Raw genomic sequence first — 17,908 nt, 5'->3', positions numbered from 1 at the left:
AACTCCACACCTACTCTGCGAGCTTCACCACATGCACTACATAGTTTTCGGTGCAAGTGGTGACAGGGGGAGCTGGACACCCTTGTGACAGGAGGAGGTGTGGGGAGGTCTGGTATGTGGTATCAGCGGCGGCGATGAATGGTAATCAGCAGCCTGGGATCAGTAGTGCAATACCAGGCTGCTGAATCCCGCTACCCCGCTATCAACCTGCAGTTCAGCGCAGCATTGCAATCATCACGCTGTCAGCTCTGAAAACACAATCAGCTCTGGTATAACAATGTACAGCTTCTGCAGGAGGCTACACTGACATAACAAAGCTGTGTATCTAATGCCATCATGTGATATATGGATTTGGGAGTATCTCTTGCACACCATCTGTGATACATTCAGAGCCATGCATCTAATGCCCACCATCCGTGATACCTCTTCAGAGCCATGTATCTAATACCGATCACGTGTGATACCCCCTCGGGGTCATGTATCTAATGCCGATTATGTGATACCCCCCTAGAGCCAAGTATCTAATGCCGATGATGTGTGATACCCCTCCTGAGCCATATATCTATGCAGATATTGCGTGATATCCATCCAGACCCATGTATATAATGTTGATCATGTGATGCCCCCAAGAGCCATGTATCTAATGCCGATTATGTGATACCCGATATCTCATGATCATGTGTGATATGCCCAGAGCCATGTATGTAATGTCGATCATGTGATGCCCCCAAGAGCCACGTATCTAATGCTGATTATGTGATACCCGATATCTCATGATCATGTGTGATATGCCAAGAGCCATGTATCTAATAACAATCATGTGTAATATAATCAGAGCCATGTACTTGTAGCACCTAGGGATATGGGGTACTCGGTTCAGGGCAGTGTCTCAATTGGGAATGTCACGATGGTGGCCGTTACCCGGTTCCCTGCCTTGGGCCCTTTTTGTAATGGGGATATTTACAGGGTATTGGTGAATAAAGTTTACTCGTTATGCCACTTGCGGTGTTGCGGCTATATGTAGGGAGCCACCGCTGCAAAATGTCTCTACTGGGGCTGATGGTATTAGCAGCTAATATGGTAGTCCCTCCGCAAGTAGTGTGCCACCCCCGTGCCAGCAGCCGTCGCTGCTCGGATCCGGACCCGCTGTGTGTGTGTGGCTCAAGGGATCCTCCGGACCCGGGGGTCACGCAGAAATGCCGAATGAAAAGGGGGACGTAGTTGTACGGGCTTGGCCGTATTCAGTTTGTGATGCCACCCACGGTGTGTGGTGAAGTGGGACACCACTGCTGCTGTTGTGAAACACCCGGGGGAGATGTAGTGGCAGCTGGATATTAACCCCTTCGTGGGTAGGGATGGTTGCCCCGGGACCCAGTGTCTGTGTGCAGGGTATGGTAATGGCAGGGGCCCGCGCCTGGACGTGCGAGGGGATGTTTGGTTACTCACAAGTAAATGAAGCACACGAGTCTTTTGGTAAACCAAGGTGCTGGTGGCCGGCCGCCGTGGCCAGTTGTATTCCGGTCCCCCACCCAGGCTGGTGGTCGCTGTCATTTTTTGTGTATTGTGGACTGCCTGGTCTGGAACTCAGGAGTCCGCTCCCAGCTTGTTGTGTACCTAAGGAGCCGTGCCCGCTAACGCTGACCCGTGGGATCTATGGGCCGTGGCGGTTGCCCTATCCCTCTCTGTGGGTGGTTGTCTGCTTTTGGGACTTTGGTTGGGACAGGACCTACAATCCTGCCCTGAATCAGTTGATTAGCTAGGCCATTGGTTCCGGTCCTGGCATCAGGGTCTGAGTACCCCCTCTGTGCACGGTCTCCGAGTCAGTTCTCCGGTGTCGGTACCGGCGGGCTACAGCCCTGTCCTAGTCCACCTCGGATCTGCCGAGCTGTCTTCCCGTCTCCTGCTGACTGAGACCACCGTCTGCCACCTAGCCAAGGTACCAGGGCTCCGACCCTGACACCGTTCAACTGGAGCTTCTTCTACACCTAGTCCAGCCTCCACTCCTCTCAGTTCGAACTCTAGAGTCCCACTGACTATTTTTCCCGCCCCGGGCTGTCTAGGTGGGCGTTTCTTAACCACCTGGTCCCGCCCACTGGTGTGTCTGTCTTTCCCTGAGGGGGGGTGACTAGGGTTTCAGGTTAGCTGAATGTAACCCTGTGAGGGAAGGTGTTATGCGGGGGCCTATGTGTGACTACCTAGTTTTGCCAGGGCGTCACAGTAGGGTATTTCCCCAGCAGGTGTATGGTGCAGTGGGCGTCGGAAGAAGGAGTCCAGACAGGTATTCAATGCAACTGGTTTACTCACTTGGATGTTATCTGGTTGCCCGAGGCCGTCTGGTTTCGCCTCCAGGTCCCCTTCGTCCCATTGCTAGTCTGGTGTTCTGGTACCTTCTGCCCCTGCACCTGTCTCTGGTACGTGGGTCCCCGTGGTATGGAACACTGAGGGTTCCCGGTCTGTGATTTGTCCACTTCTATCCGCCTGATGGTAGCGTGAACCCTGTGGGGATGGAGTCTCTGGTCCTGTCCCCTTCTCCCTTTGCTACTGAGTTTTCGGACTCTTTAGGGTCAGAAAGGTCCTTGATGGTCCCCTTTGCTGTGCAGGTGTTAACAGGTCGGCTTGAAGCTCTTTCCTGTCCTAGGGTCGTGTACCCCGTTGGTGCGTAGTTCCAGGAGCATGGCCGGCTTTAGGCATGCGCGACTTGTGCGGTCACACAGGGCGCCGACGGCCATGCTTCAGGGGGGGCGCAGCAGAGAGGTAAGAAGTCGTTCATTTCCTGGCTCCTCCGTTCCCAGCACTGCTTTTTTACTGTAACGGCCGCCAGTTAATTACTTAGCTTTATGTAGCCCCTGGCCAGCCGGGCCCACCATCTTCAGTCACAGCTGCAGCAGAGGGGCCCGGTGTTGTCGCTTCAGCCACAACTGCAGTCTGCACATGACTAAGGTGCGTGCGAAGTCCTTCTAGGGCATCGCATGCAAATTAGCCATGTGGTGGGGGAGGCACTGTGAGTGGAGCAGAGCAGAGAGGCAGCGCGTCATCCCGCAGCCCAATGTGATGAGGTCATCACTCTGCACCTCATCACAGTCCTGCGGGTAACGCGGAGCTGCCGAGCGCACGGCATTCGGCAGGGAGAGGTAGCCGCTCTATGAGCTGAAGATTTCCGGGGGGTGGGGGACCCGCTGACTCCAACCGCGGGGGCCGGGGGGCCACTGACTCCAGCTGCGAGGGGCAGAGGGGGGCCCGCTGACTACAGCCATGAGGGGCGGGTGCTGACTCCAGTCGTGGGGGCGAGGGGGGCGCTGACTACAGCCGCAGGTAGTGGGGGGGAGCTGACTCTACCCGCGGGGGGCTAGGGGCGGGGGGTGCTGACTACGGCCGCGGGTGGTGAGGGGGTGCTGACTCCAGCCGCGGGTGGTGGGGAGACCCGCTGACTACAGCTGCGGGGGGCGGTGGGGCCGCTGACTCCAGCCCCAGGGGGCAGGGGGGGCGCTGACTCCAGCCCCAGGGGGCAGGGTGCTGACTACAGCCGCGGGGGGCAGGTGTTGACTACAGCCATGGGGGGTGGGGGGTGCTGACTACAGCCGCGGGGGGGCACTGACTATAGCCGCGGGTGGTGGGGGGGCTGACTACAGTTGCGGGTGGTGGGGGGTGCTGACTCCAGCTGCAGGGGGTAGGGGGGCCCACTGACTCCAGCCACGGAGGGGGGGCGCTGACTCAAGCCGCGGGGACAAGGGGGGCCACTGACTCCAGCCGCGGGTGGTGGGGGGGCCGCTGACTCCATCTGCGGGGGAGGCCACTGACTCCAGCCGCGGGTGGTGGGGGCGCCCGCTGACTGGAGCCCCTGCCTTGCTTTAGCTGGATGTGTGGAGGGCACACATCCAGCTGAAATGCATCGCTGCTCAGACAGGACGCTGCAGGATGCTGGAGCCGGGGAGGGTGAGTAAAATGTTTGGTTTTTTTTTCTTTTTGCAGTAGACAAATATACGAGGAGAGACCCAGAAAGGGCACATATACACAAGAAGGAGGAGATATATACTAGGAAGGGGACAGAAACCAGGATGGGGACATATATACCAGAATGTGCCCAGGAGTGGGATATACATACCAGGAGGTAGGTGCCCAGGATTGGACATATATACCAGGATAGGGACAAATAAACTGGGATGGGGTCATGCATACCAGGAGGGTCCCTGGATGGGGACATACAGTTAGGTCCAGAAATATTTGGACAGTGACACAATTTTCGCGAGTTGGGCTCTGCATGCCACCACATTGGATTTGAAATGAAACCTCTACAACAGAATTCAAGTGCAGATTGTAAAGTTTAATTTGAAGGTTTGAACAAAAATATCTGATAGAAATTGTAGGAATTGTACACATTTCTTTACAAACACTCCACATTTTAGGAGGTCGAAAGTAATTGGACAAATAAACCAAACCCAAACAAAATATTTTTATTTTCAATATTTTGTTGCGAATCCTTTGGAGGCAATCACTGCCTTAAGTCTGGAACCCATGGACATTACCAAACGCTGGGTTTCCTCCTTCTTAATGTTTTGCCAGGCCTTTACAGCCGCAGCCTTCAGGTCTTGCTTGTTTGTGGGTCTTTCCGTCTTAAGTCTGGATTTGAGCAAGTGAAATGCATGCTCAATTGGGTTAAGATCTGGTGATTGACTTGGCCATTGCAGAATGTTCCACTGTTTTGCACTCATAAACTCCTGGGTAGGTTTGGCTGTATGCTTGGTGTCATTGTCCTTCTGTACTATGAAGCGCCGTCCGATCAACTTTGCGGCATTTGGCTGAATCTGGGCTGAAAGTATATCCCGGTACACTTCAGAATTCATCCGGCTACTCTTGTCTGCTGTTATGTCATCAATAAACACAAGTGACCCAGTGCCATTGAAAGCCATGCATGCCCATGCCATCACATTGCCTCCACCATGTTTTACAGAGGATGTGGTGTGCCTTGGATCATGTGCCGTTCCCTTTCTTCTCCAAACTTTTTTCTTCCCATCATTCTGGTACAGGTTGATCTTTGTCTCATCTGTCCATAGAATACTTTTCCAAAACTGAGCTGGCTTCATGAGGTGTTTTTCAGCAAATTTAACTCTGGCCTGTCTATTTTTGGAATTGATGAATGGTTTGCATCTAGATGTGAACCCTTTGTATTTACTTTCATGGAGTCTTCTCTTTACTGTTGACTTAGAGACAGATACACCTACTTCACTGAGAGTGTTCTGGACTTCAGTTGATGTTGTGAACGGGTTCTTCTTCACCAAAGAAAGTATGCGGCGATCATCCACCACTGTTGTCATCCGTGGACGCCCAGGCCTTTTTGAGTTCCCAAGCTCACCAGTCAATTCCTTTTTTCTCAGAATGTACCCGACTGTTGATTTTGCTACTCCAAGCATGTCTGCTATCTCTCTGATGGATTTTTTCTTTTTTTTCAGCCTCAGGATGTTCTGCTTCACCTCAATTGAGAGTTCCTTAGACCGCATGTTGTCTGGTCACAGCAACAGCTTCCAAATGCAAAACCACACACCTGTAATCAACCCCAGACCTTTTAACTACTTCATTGATTACAGGTTAATGAGGGAGACGCCTTCAGAGTTAATTGCAGCCCTTAGAGTCCCTTGTCCAATTACTTTTGGTCCCTTGAAAAAGAGGAGGCTATGCATTACAGAGCTATGATTCCTAAACCCTTTCTCCGATTTGGATGTGAAAACTCTCATATTGCAGCTGGGAGTGTGCACTTTCAGCCCATATTATATATATAATTGTATTTCTGAACATGTTTTTGTAAACAGCTAAAATAACAAAACTTGTGTCACTGTCCAAATATTTCTGGCCCTGACTGTATATACCTGGAAGAGGACATTTATGCTAGGAAGGGAACAATAAACCAGGATGGGGACATGCATACCAGGAAGGGCCCAGGATGCAGACATATATATCAGGATTTGGAGATATATACCAGGAGGATATTATACATAGAGACAATGTGTGTGGGGGGGATAATATACAGAGGGGTAGTGTGTGTGGGGTGATATACAGAAGAGCATTGTGTGTGTGTGTGTGTGTGTGAGGATATATAAAAAGAGGGGCAGCTTGTGTGGGGGATAGTGTACAAAGGGGCAGCGTACATGAGGGATATTACACAGAGGGTCATTGTTTGTGTGTGTGTGTGTGTGAGTGTGTGTGTGTGTATATTATACAGAGTTGCAGTGTGTGGGGGATATATAAAGGGGCAGTGTGTGTGTGTGTGTGTGTGTGTGTGTGTGTGTGTGGATGATGCTACACAGAGGAGCAGAGTGTGGGATATTATACAAATGGGCAGTGTGTGTTGGTATTTATAGAGGAGCAGTGTACATGTGGGGACATTATACAGAGGAGCAGTGTGTGGAGGGGGATATATTGAGGAGCAGTGTTTGTGGGAGATATACAGAGGAGCAGTGTCTGGGAGGATGTTACACAGAGGAGCAGTGTGTGGGAGGATATTATACAGAGGAGCAGTGGGTGTGGGAGGATATTACACAGAGGAGCAGTGTGTGTGGGAGGATATTATACAAAGGAACAGTGTGTGTGGGGGGATATTATATTGATAAACAGTGTGTGGGGGGATACTAAACAGAGGAGCAGTGTGTGGGGGGATATTATACAGAGGAGCAGTGTGTATGTGGGGATATTATACAGAAGACCAGTGTGTGGGGGGTATTATGCAGAGGTACATTGTGTGTGGGGGATATTATACAGAGAAGCAGTGTGTGGGGGGATATTATACTGAGGAGCAGTGTGTGGGGGTATATTATACTGAGGAGCAGTGTGTGTGGGGGGATAGTATACTGAGGTGCAGTGTGTGGAGGGGTAGTGTACTGAGGTGCAGTGTGTGGGGGGATATTATACAGAGGAGCAGTGTGGGGGGGATATTAAACAGAGGTGCAGAGTGTGTGGGATATTACACTGAGGAGCAGTGTGTTTGGGGGGATATTATACAGAGGATCAGTGTGTGTGTGTGAGTACTATACACAGGGGCATTGTGTGGGTATACTCTACTGAGGGGAAGTGTTTGTGGGGGATATTATACATGGGGCAGTGTGTGTGGGAGAGATTTTATACAGAGGAGCAGTGTGTGTGTGTGTGTGTGTGTGTGTGTATGTGTGTGTGTGTGTGTGTGTGTGGGATATCTTACAGAGGGGTAGTGTGTGGGATATTATACACAGTGATATTGTGTCAGGGTACACTGAGGGGCAGTGTGTGTGGGAATATTATAAATTGGGGCAGTGTGGGAGAGAGATTATGGAAAGGGGCATTGTAGAGAGTATATTATGGAGAGGGGAGGTGTAGGGGGTGTATTATTAATTTTCTAAAGGAAATGCTTTATTTTCTGGAACAACTTCAAAGGTGCTAACACTTTTGGCCGTGTGTGTGTGTGTGTGTGTGTGTATGTGTATGTGTGTGTATGTGTATGTGTGTGTGTGTATATATATATTGTGAGGTAGCGTGGTCGGCTGCGCAGCAGAAGACACAGGATCCAGGCATCAAGGTTCACAGCATCCGGTTTAATAGTCAAACAAAAGTCCATAACATTACACATGGGCCTCTCCGGCAGAGAACTCAGGGAGTTGTGTTCACTAACTCACACACTAAGCTCCCACGCCCATCTTTCTGTTTCCTTTTAACCCTGTAGGGAAACAGCATTAACCCCGGAGTGGAGTTACTTTCTATCATGGAGTGAGCACAACCGGGGCGAGACGTACCGGCCGTCATAGATAACCCCGGTCACAGTCTCACATACCCCCCCTCAGTTCAAGCGAGCGGGGTTGAACTCCCGCCATCAAACACGGGCCGTGGGACAAGGCATCGGCGTTGCCCTGCAACCTACCGGCCCGGTGTTCAACCGTAAACCGGAAGTTCTGCAGAGAAAGGAACCACCGGGTAACCCGGGCATTCCGTTCCTTGGCGGACCTCATCCAGACCAATGGAGAGTGATCCGTCACCAAGCGAAACTGCCGTCCCAGCAGGTAATAGCGTAGGGACTCCAAGGCCCACTTGATCGCCAGGCACTCCTTCTCCACTACGCTATAATTCCGCTCGGGAGGGGTGAGCTTCCTACTTAAGAAGGTGACGGGGTGTTCCTCCCCCTGAACCACCTGAGACAGCACTGCCCCCAGGCCGACCTCCGAGGCGTCAGTCTGTACTATGAACTCCTTCCGGAAATCAGGGTTTACAAGAACGGGCTGTCCGCACAGAACCCCCTTCAGGGCCCGGAAGGAGTCCTCGGCCTGCGGAGTCCAGCGCACCATGACGGACTTCTTGCCTTTGAGAAGGTCCGTCAAGGGGGCTGATAATCCCGCAAAATCTTTTACAAACCTCCTGTAGTACCCCACGATACCCAGGAAGGCCCTAACCTGCTTCGTGGTCAGGGGTCTAGGCCACTTCTGGATCGCCTCAACCTTGTTAATTTGGGGCTTAATCACTCCTTGGCCTATCACGTAGCCCAAGTAGCGGGCTTCCGTGAGTCCCAACGCACATTTCTTGGGATTGGCTGTCAATCCGGCTGTTCGAAGCGCGTCCACCACCGCTTGTACCTGTTCCAAGTGGGTCTGCCACTCGGAGCTGTAAATGATGATGTCATCAAGGTACGCTGATGCATACGCCTGGTGGGGTTCCAGCACCAAGTCCATCAACCTCTGGAACGTGGCCGGAGCGCCATGTAACCCAAAAGGCAAGACAACATAGTGGAAGAGACCCTCCGGCGTAACAAAGGCAGTTTTCTCCTTGGCGGACTCCGTCAGTGGCACCTGCCAGTACCCCTTGGTCAGGTCGAGCGTGGTAAAATATCGCGCCTGTCCCAGCCTATCAATCAGCTCATCCACCCGGGGCATGGGGTAGAGATCGAACTTGGATATTTCGTTCAATCTCCTAAAGTCATTGCAGAATCTTAAGGAGCCATCGGGTTTTGGTATTAGGACAATGGGACTAGCCCATTCACTCCGGGATTTTTCGATGACCCCCAGGCGTAGCATTGTCTTCACTTCCTCTGATATGGCTTGTCTTCGAGCCTCCGGTACGCGGTATGACTTCAGGCGAACCTTCAGGTGGGGCTCGGTGACAATGTCATGTCGTATCAGACTGGTCCTACCCGGCAACTCGGAGAAGACATCGGGGTTCTGCTGAACCAGCCGTCTGGCCTCTCGCCTCTGTTGCTTGGTGAGGGCTTCTCCAATCCTTACTTCCGGTTCGTCCTCTCCGGAGGTTGCTGGAGCCGGGGTTGAACGACCCGAAGAGGAGGGAGATGGGGAAAAATCAACCATCAGGCTTTCCCGTTCCTGCCACGGTTTTAATAGGTTGACATGGTATATTTGTTCAGGTTTCCGCCTACCGGGCTGCAATACTTTATAGTTGACCACCCCGACTCTTTCCTTTATCTCGTAGGGGCCTTGCCACTGAGCCAGGAATTTACTCTCCGCCGTGGGGATCAATACCAACACCCGATCCCCGGGTTTAAAGGTCCGCACGATGGCTTGTCTATTGTAGCGGCCGCTTTGCGCGGCCTGAGCCTCCTGTAAATGCTCTTTCACAATTGGCATGACTGCGCTTATGCGGTTCTGCATTCCTAAAATGTGTTCAATCACACTTTTATGGGGGGTGGGCTCTTGCTCCCAAGTTTCCTTTGCCAGGTCCAACAATCCCCGGGGATGTCGCCCGTATAACAATTCAAAAGGCGAAAACCCCGTGGATGCCTGTGGCACCTCTCGGATGGCAAACATCAAATAGGGAAGCATCATATCCCAGTCTTTCCTGTCTTTGGAGATCACCCTTTTTAGCATGGTTTTCAGGGTTTTATTGAATCGTTCTACTAACCCATCCGTCTGAGGATGATACACAGACGTACGCAACTGCTTGATCTGGAGTAGCCGGCATAGTTCTTTGGGTCACTTTAGACATGAATGTGGTCCCCTGATCCGTAAGGATCTCCTTGGGCAACCCCACCCGGCAGAACACAGAAAACAACTCCCGAGCTATAAGCTTCGCCGCAGTATGTCTGAGAGGTATCGCCTCTGGATACCGGGTGGCATAGCCAACGATCACTAGGATGTGTTGGTGCCCTCGAGCAGACTTTACGAGGGGCCCCACCAGATCCATCCCTATCCGTTCAAAAGGGACTTCTATAATGGGTAACGGCACCAACGGACTGCGAAAGTGGGCCAGGGGTGCGGTAAGCTGACACTCCGGGCAGGTTTCGCAGAACCGTTTTACCTCCCCAAAGACCCCGGGCCAATAGAACCTTTGCAATATTCGCTCCTACGTTTTCTTGACCCCTAGGTGGCCACTCATCAGGTGTTTATGAGTAAAGTCGAGGACCCGCCGGCGATACGGCTGGGGCACCACCAACTGCTCTACCCCCACGCCCCGTATTTCATCTACCCGGTAGAGTAAATCCTGCTTAAGAGCAAAATGGGGGTACCTTACCTGGGCACCGGGCAGCTGTGCCACCCCGTCAATTACCGTCACCCGATTCCGGGCATGTATTAATGTAGGGTCCTGGAGTTGGGCTGTCCCAAACGCATCCGGGGATGCCTCCAAGTCCGGGATGGGCTCGACCGTCTCAGCCTCTCCTGCCAATACCTCTAGGGGCGACCTATCGGGTTCACACTCTGTCCCTATCATGGGGACCCCTATGGCAGGCATCCCGGATTCAGGATTGTAGGGCTCAGGTCCCGGACTGACCAATATCTGAGGGGACTTAGGAGGTCCCTTCCATAAAGTGCAAAAATAGGGCAGATCCCTTCCTAGGATCACGTCATAGGGAAGAGAGTTAATAAGTCCCACCTCATGTTGCACCTGACCGCAAGGTGCTGTGATGGTGACAATCCCCGTGGGATAGTCTCGGCGGTCCCCATGTATGCAAACCACCCCCACGGTACATCCTGTGGCCTTTACTTTAGCCCTTAGAGTTGATCGCACAAGGGTCACTAAGCTTCCGGAATCCAACAAGCCGGTAACCGGACATCCATTCACCTGTATTTGGCACAAGTGGGGCTCCGTCTCTGGGGAGACCAGGTCAGCGGTACACACCACCTGAGCATACATTGAACCCCGCCGGGTAACCCCACAATCCATGGGCTCCGTGGTGAGTGGACACTGGGCTTCCATATGTCCCACCCGCTGGCACCGCCAATATCTAATAGGGAAGGAAACCCCCTTGACGAGTTGTCGTTTGGGGTACATAACCTTCCGGACCTCAGGGACGGAGGGTACGGCCTCAGACGGGACGGTAGCGGATTCCCGCACCGGTGTCAGCGGTGGGTCCTTGACCCTAGGCTTGGAGGGACCGGACCGACGGGCGGTACGCAAAGTCTCAGTGTCCCGTATCAAGTCCTGCGTAGCCACATGCCGCTCTACCAGGCCCACTAATTGATCCAGGGTACTTGGGTCGCCCTGTCCTACCCACCGTTGAATAGTGACGGGTAAGGTGCGCACAAAACGATCAACAACTACCCTTTCCACCATTTGCGCCGGGCTCAGAGTGTCAGGCTGCAACCACTTTTTTACGAGATGCAACAAGTCATAGGCCTGTGAGCGTACGGGTTTGGCTTCCTCATAGAACCACTGATTTACCCGCTGAGCCCGTACATAGGTATTTACCCCCAATCGAGCAAGTATTTCGGCTTTCAGGGTTGCATAGTCTATGGCGTCCTCGGTACAGAGGTCCAGGTACGCTTTTTGGGGCTCCCCCGTTAGATAGGGCGACAATACCTCAGCCCACTGGGGGGTCGGCAGCTTTTCCCGCTCGGCCACACGCTCAAACACCGCCAAGAACGCTTCTACATCATCCCCCGGGGTCATCTTTTGCAACGCTTGTCTCACCGCTTTCCGGACGCTGCCGTCGTCACCTGGTCCCGGGGTTGTTGCTGCCGGTCCGGCACGGATCGACTTGGCCAGGAGGACAATCTGTTCTTGGTGCCTCTGTTCCTGCAATTTCAAGGATTGCTGCTGATGATCCAACATCCGGAGCAGGTGTGTATTAGTCTGCTGTTGCTGTGCAGTAGCCTGAGCCAGCTGCCTTAGTATGTCCTCCATAACGTCGCCGGGTTTGGGCTGTAGCATAGCCGCTTGAATCCAGGACATGTGCTACCGGGTCACCAGAAATGGAAGCTACACCTCACCGGGCTGGCATGCCCGCATTCTCCACCATATGTGAGGTAGCGTGGTCGGCTGCGCAGCAGAAGACACGGGATCCAGGCATCAAGGTTCACAGCATCCGGTTTAATAGTCAAACAAAAGTCCATAACATTACACATGGGCCTCTCCGGCAGAGAACTCAGGGAGTTGTGTTCACTCCCTCACACACTAAGCTCCCACGCCCATCTTTCTGTTTCCTTTTAACCCTGTAGGGAAACAGCATTAACCCCGGAGTGGAGTTACTTTCTATCATGGAGTGAGCACAACCGGGGCGAGACGTACCGGCCGTCATAGATAACCCCGGTCACAGTCTCACAATATATATATATATATATATATATAATATATTGTATATACACACACACACACACAAACACACATACGTTTTTCCAAGAATGGTGGTGAGTGTGGAGGGCTTGAGGGGTGGATTCGGAGCTGGGGTGGGGTGTAATATCCATGGATACGGCATAAATGGTTGAAATCGGAAGACCTCTAAAAAAAACGAGATCAGATGTGGTGGATTTGAGGTGCAGATTCTCCAGCACAAATTTGTAATTTATTGTACATTTGAAGAGATCAATTTTCTTAGGATATAAAAAAAAATGGCCTCATGTTCTCTTTTGTTTCCTGGGAAACTGGGTAAAAAATCAGTAGGGGGGCACCAAAGGGCAGTTTTGCACAGGGCGCCATTCAGGCTAAGGCCAGCCCTGTCCGGGAGTACTCCACCATACTCATACCATACCATACAGACTGTGTTTGTGCTGCCGGTAAGAACAAGCCAACACAGTCTCTGCAGGTTCAGGGTATAGTTTATTCACAACTTCAGCTGCCAGCCTCATCACACTGGTCACTGCTGTGATGGGCTAAGGTCAATCCCAGATCCGGTAAGGGGTCACCACCGGTGTTTTGAGAGCGAAGGAGTGAGAGTCCTATTTCTAGGGTGTCCCCCTCCACAGTTAGGTACCCTGGCTGAGCTCCCGCTCCAAGCCCCAGGGCCCAGTAAAGTTTAATTCTTCCAGAGGTGTGTTGCAAGAACTATGGTCCTGACAGGTCTGTTTTTGAAGTGCGTGTGTTGTGCCTATTTCTACTCCAGGTGGAACCCACCCCCCCAGATGGTAGGCTACAGTGACCGGGAAGTCCATGTTTGTTTGGCCACCCCCCTGCCTACCCTGAGCCAACCCACTCTGTGTGAAGGCTCCTGAGCTTTGTGTAGTGTGTGAATGTGAAACACCGGTGATTAACCCCACTCCTTACCTGAGACAGATACTGCGACCTAATTGGGGTTCCATACCCTGTGGAGACCAGTGCCTCAGGGGCGCCACAAAATGAATTGTCATCAGTGAAGTCCATTTCAGGGGCTGGGCTCGTCTCTGCTCTATTTATACATCAGCTGTCAATTACAACAGAGACTCAGTAGAATCTTGTAACTGTGCAGAATTCGTCTCAGTGCACAATGGCAGTGCGCTCACTTGCTGGCTCTGATTAGAAGTGACAAGCTGGCAATGGACTGCACTGTCAGTGCACATAGTAAGTATAGAACAAGCAAGCAGAGACCAGCGCCTACCCCGCAAGTCACTCCTGACCAGAGCTGGTGAGGGAGTGCACTTTTCATTATGCATTGAGAAGAATAGTGCACAGTGACAAGATTCTACTTAGCATTTGTTGAAATTGATAGTTGGTGCATGCTAAGTAGAACAGAGATTAGCCCGGCCCCTGGAGGTCACTGATGATGCTTTGTTTCAGCGAGAGAGCAAAGGCTGCAGATTGACCGCAGTCTCTGCCTCTTTATGATGTTCGAGTATCTCAGGGTGCATTGGGGATTTTCAAACAAAGTGTCATCAGAGAGGAAGTAGAAAAAAATAAATAAATAAAGCAAAATAGTGAGGGAAAGAGAGGAAATTTGTCATTAATATATATTAGAAAAAAATTGGGTTATGACAAAGCTTCAGAGTAAAGTAAAATTTGGTTTTGGACCACCTCTTTAATGAATCAGCGCCAATAAGTATATGCCGCTTATCAGGTGTCACTGCTTTTTGCTTGCTCCCCAGGCCAAAATTTGCCAGCCAACCCCTGATTGCCAGCCAGGCTGAATGTCAGAAGGTCAATGTCTGCAACTCAGAGCTGGCGCACCGTGTACACTGCGGTGGCCTAGAAGCGCCTCCTGCTCTGTGGTTCCTCTCTCTGGCTGAACTTGCATGTCCCCCTGGCTGACATAGCTTTACCAACAGAGAGAGGAGCTTTAGAGGCAGGCGGGCAGTAGCCATTGGTGGCTGTACTGCTCACAGGCGGCTCAGCACGGCATTGGCACTTGGCAGAGACTCAGACGGGTGCATCGCACACATTCACAAAACAGGAGCACAGGCGCACAGCACTGCCTAGACTGATCCTCTGCAGACAGAGCCGGGCCCGGTAATAGTCTACTTACTGGACTGGTAGATCTATAACCTTGTTAGAATAAAGATTAATTCATAATCTGTATATACGCCCCCAGTAACTTGAATGGCCCCCCCACTGGCTTCTAGTAACTTGTATGCCGACCCCAGTAATGTGTATGTTCCCCCAGTAACTTGTATGTCCCTCCAGTAACATGTAAGCTGCCCCCAGTAACATGAATGTTGCTTATTATGTTAATAATTTATTGTAGTTTTTTATTGGCGGGGCCTCATTCAGACCTTTGCTATGGGCCCCCATGATTTCTATGTATGCCATTGGTTGACGATAACGCACACTTGGCTAAAAAGATTAGCGTTACATAGAGGGAAGAGGGGGCCATAAATAAAGAGGAGCAGGAACAAAAACAATAATCCAAATTCAGAGGAACAGCAGCATTTAGACTAGATAACATGATCACATATTTATGGCAAATGGCAAGTCTCCTTTAAATGAGTCATCCTGAGTTGACAACCGTCCAAAAATTCCTTCACAGTCGGAAAAATAGATGTAGAAACTTGGCACTCAAGATAAATTTGAATAGTGGTCTTTTATTGAGAAAAACTTGTAGGACCAGCACAAGAACAGACATTTTGGTCAAAGACCTTCATCAGTGTGCGTGCAGGGGGTCCTCAGAAAGTATGGTAATGTGGCGATGTAGCTGGGTATGATGCGGTGTCCACCACTGTCATTGCCACATAGACAGCAGTGGACACCGCATCATACCTGACTACGCCAGTTGCCAAGTTGCTATACCTTGTTAGGACCCCCTGCACGCACACTGATGTAGGTCTTTGACCGAAACGTCTGTGCTTGTGTTGGTCCTACAAGTTCCTCTCAATAAAAGACCACTATTTAAATTTATCCTGAGTGCCAAGTTTCTACATCTACTTGAGACGGTTTTGTACCCTACTTGAGCACCACCCCAGAAGTGCCATGTGTATCAACTCAGTCTGAAAAATAGGGCACTTTTTTGCACCTGTCCATAAAAAAATTTAAAATGTCCATGATATTTTTGAAGCTGAAGAAACTTCTGCAGATTATTCTGAATGTAATTATCAATATTTTATAGTTAATGCAGTTGATGTCTTTATCCCATATTATATCAGGTTTTCCAATATGTTCATAAAAAATATCATCTGTCTGTGATTTTTTGATAAGTTTTACAGAAAAAATAAAAAGTCTAGTTGGCAATCCTGGTGTCATCTGGTCAGACCTCACGTTCAGCAATACGTTTGACATATGGCAAGAAGATAAGGTATAATATTTAATATTTCTTTTTAACTTCTTCCTTAAATGAACTCAAGCGGTGACTTCTGATCATGCGCACTGAGCCTAAAGTGGGCTTTACACGCTACGATATATCAAACGATATGTCGTCGGGGTCACGTCGTAAGTGCCGCACATTTGGCATCGTTTAACATTAGCATCGTAGCGTGTAATAGCTACGAGCGAGTGTGAATGAGCAAAAATACTCACCTTATCGTTGCTCGTTGACACGTCGCTCATTTTCTAAAAATCGAACGTCCGGTTGTTCATTGTTCTTGAGGCAGCACACATCGCTCCGTGTGACACCCCGGGAAAGATGAACACAGCTTACATGCGTCCCGCCGGTAATGCGGAAGGAAGGAGGTGGGCGGGATGTTTACGTCCCTCTCATCTCCGCCCCTCCGCTTCTATGGGGCGGCCGCTGTGTGACATCGCTGTGACGCCGAACATCCTTCCCCCTTCTTGAAGCGCATGTTCACCGCCCACAGCGAGGTTGTTTGGAAGGTAAGTACCAATCAGGGCCGACATCCTTCACCCCACCTTCGGACAATTAAGTAGGAAGTCAGTGCAGCACTCACATCCTGCTCAAATGTCCAAAGGCTGGGAGACAGACACCAGGCGCTGATTGTTCGCATGTTATAACAATGTCTTGTGGATCCCGGGAACATAGCTTTAGACATCACTGGAACCGCGTCTGGACCGGAAGTGAGTATAGGCTTATATATTTTTATGGGATGAGCAAGGAGAATAAGAAGAGGTTGCCCAAGTAGTGGACATCCTCTTTAAGCTTGTAAGTCATGTGGCAAGGTGTGTTAAGGGGTTGCTATTGACTTTTAAGATTGCTACCTCCAGTAGGTGGCACTAGAGTTCAAATACTCTTCCTCTCTGACAATGCTATTTCCATCACTATCAGACTAGTGTATGTCATTTGCAGAAACTTTTCAGCTCAAATTTTTTTTATATGAATGAAATATTTTTGGTTTGGCTTTCATCCAAAATGTATATAAATATTACAGCTGACTGTGCATACATAGCTTATCCAAATCATTATCTTTGTGGCAGTCGATGAGATTTCAGAATAAATTTGGAATCGTACCTATGTTAAATCCCGAAGGCGCACTCTAGACTGGAGTGTTCTTTTATAATTGCTTTTAGGTATAATTTGGCAAGAAGAGTCAAGACTAAGTAAAGATGTACGGGCACTGCCTTCGGTGGAAAAGAAATAACTGCATGGAGAAAAGAAATGTGAAACATGTATTTTCCTATAATCAAGTGAACCCAACCTTTATTGATTTTCTTGGATAGAAAATGACAGATGTTGTTCATTAGTCGTATTGTGCACAGAGGAACCCTAGCATAATTGGATGTGCTATAATTTAAGTGCTGCATCCTCTGCTGCATATTAATCTCCGCAGCCTGACTTCATAGCTACAAATTAGAGGCACAAAATACTTACGGCTCAGGTGTATAGAGCGGATCCGATCCATGTCTGATATACTGAGTGCAGTGAAACACTCTATAGGCCAGCCCAGCTAAGAAGTCTCTCGGGGAGAGGTATCCAGCCACAGGTCGCACTGTGAATCCAGATCGTTCTATATAAACACAAGAATACGTTATTAAGGAAAATGTTGTGGAAAATTCCATTCCAGGCATTTAATACGAAAACAGGGAATTTAATACACTTTAATTATTCTATTAGGACTGAAAATGGTTTTCCTACAACCCGTGCATCTGCATATAAAAGTAGAATGCATTTGTATCCAGTGGTGCTGGAAAGGCCTCCGGTCTTTTATGCTTTTCCATTAGCATCAAGCCCTTTAGTATGTCTGCCACCTAAAGTTGTGGTGAATAATAATGTATATATCAAAACCCTTCCCCTGGGCTGAAAATCATAGGTGGCCACATACATTTTCTATACACTAGTTAAAATAATCTTAAGATAGGGAAGAAAGGAAAAACAGAGGACATACTGAACATAAATATGAGCACTGCATTCTGTCCTGATATATGGGGAATTAAACAATAA

The 17,908-nt window shown here is 50.0% G+C and overlaps 1 protein-coding gene across 1 annotated transcript in view; it reads right to left on the bottom strand.

Annotated features, from left to right (window-relative positions):
* TPH2 (tryptophan hydroxylase 2) overlaps nucleotides 1–17,908 on the bottom strand; it is a 737,869-nt gene that overhangs the window by 547,712 nt on the left and 172,249 nt on the right. Inside the window, exon 7 of the mRNA XM_075344895.1 lies at nucleotides 17,339–17,474. Within this exon, the coding sequence (XP_075201010.1) occupies nucleotides 17,339–17,474 (136 nt within the window). The remainder of the gene's footprint in view (nucleotides 1–17,338; nucleotides 17,475–17,908) is intronic.

The sequence above is a fragment of the Anomaloglossus baeobatrachus genome, chromosome 4 (assembly GCF_048569485.1).
Source record: "Anomaloglossus baeobatrachus isolate aAnoBae1 chromosome 4, aAnoBae1.hap1, whole genome shotgun sequence".
Lineage (NCBI taxonomy): Eukaryota > Metazoa > Chordata > Amphibia > Anura > Aromobatidae > Anomaloglossus > Anomaloglossus baeobatrachus.
This window is presented reverse-complemented; position numbering and strand designations above follow the sequence as displayed.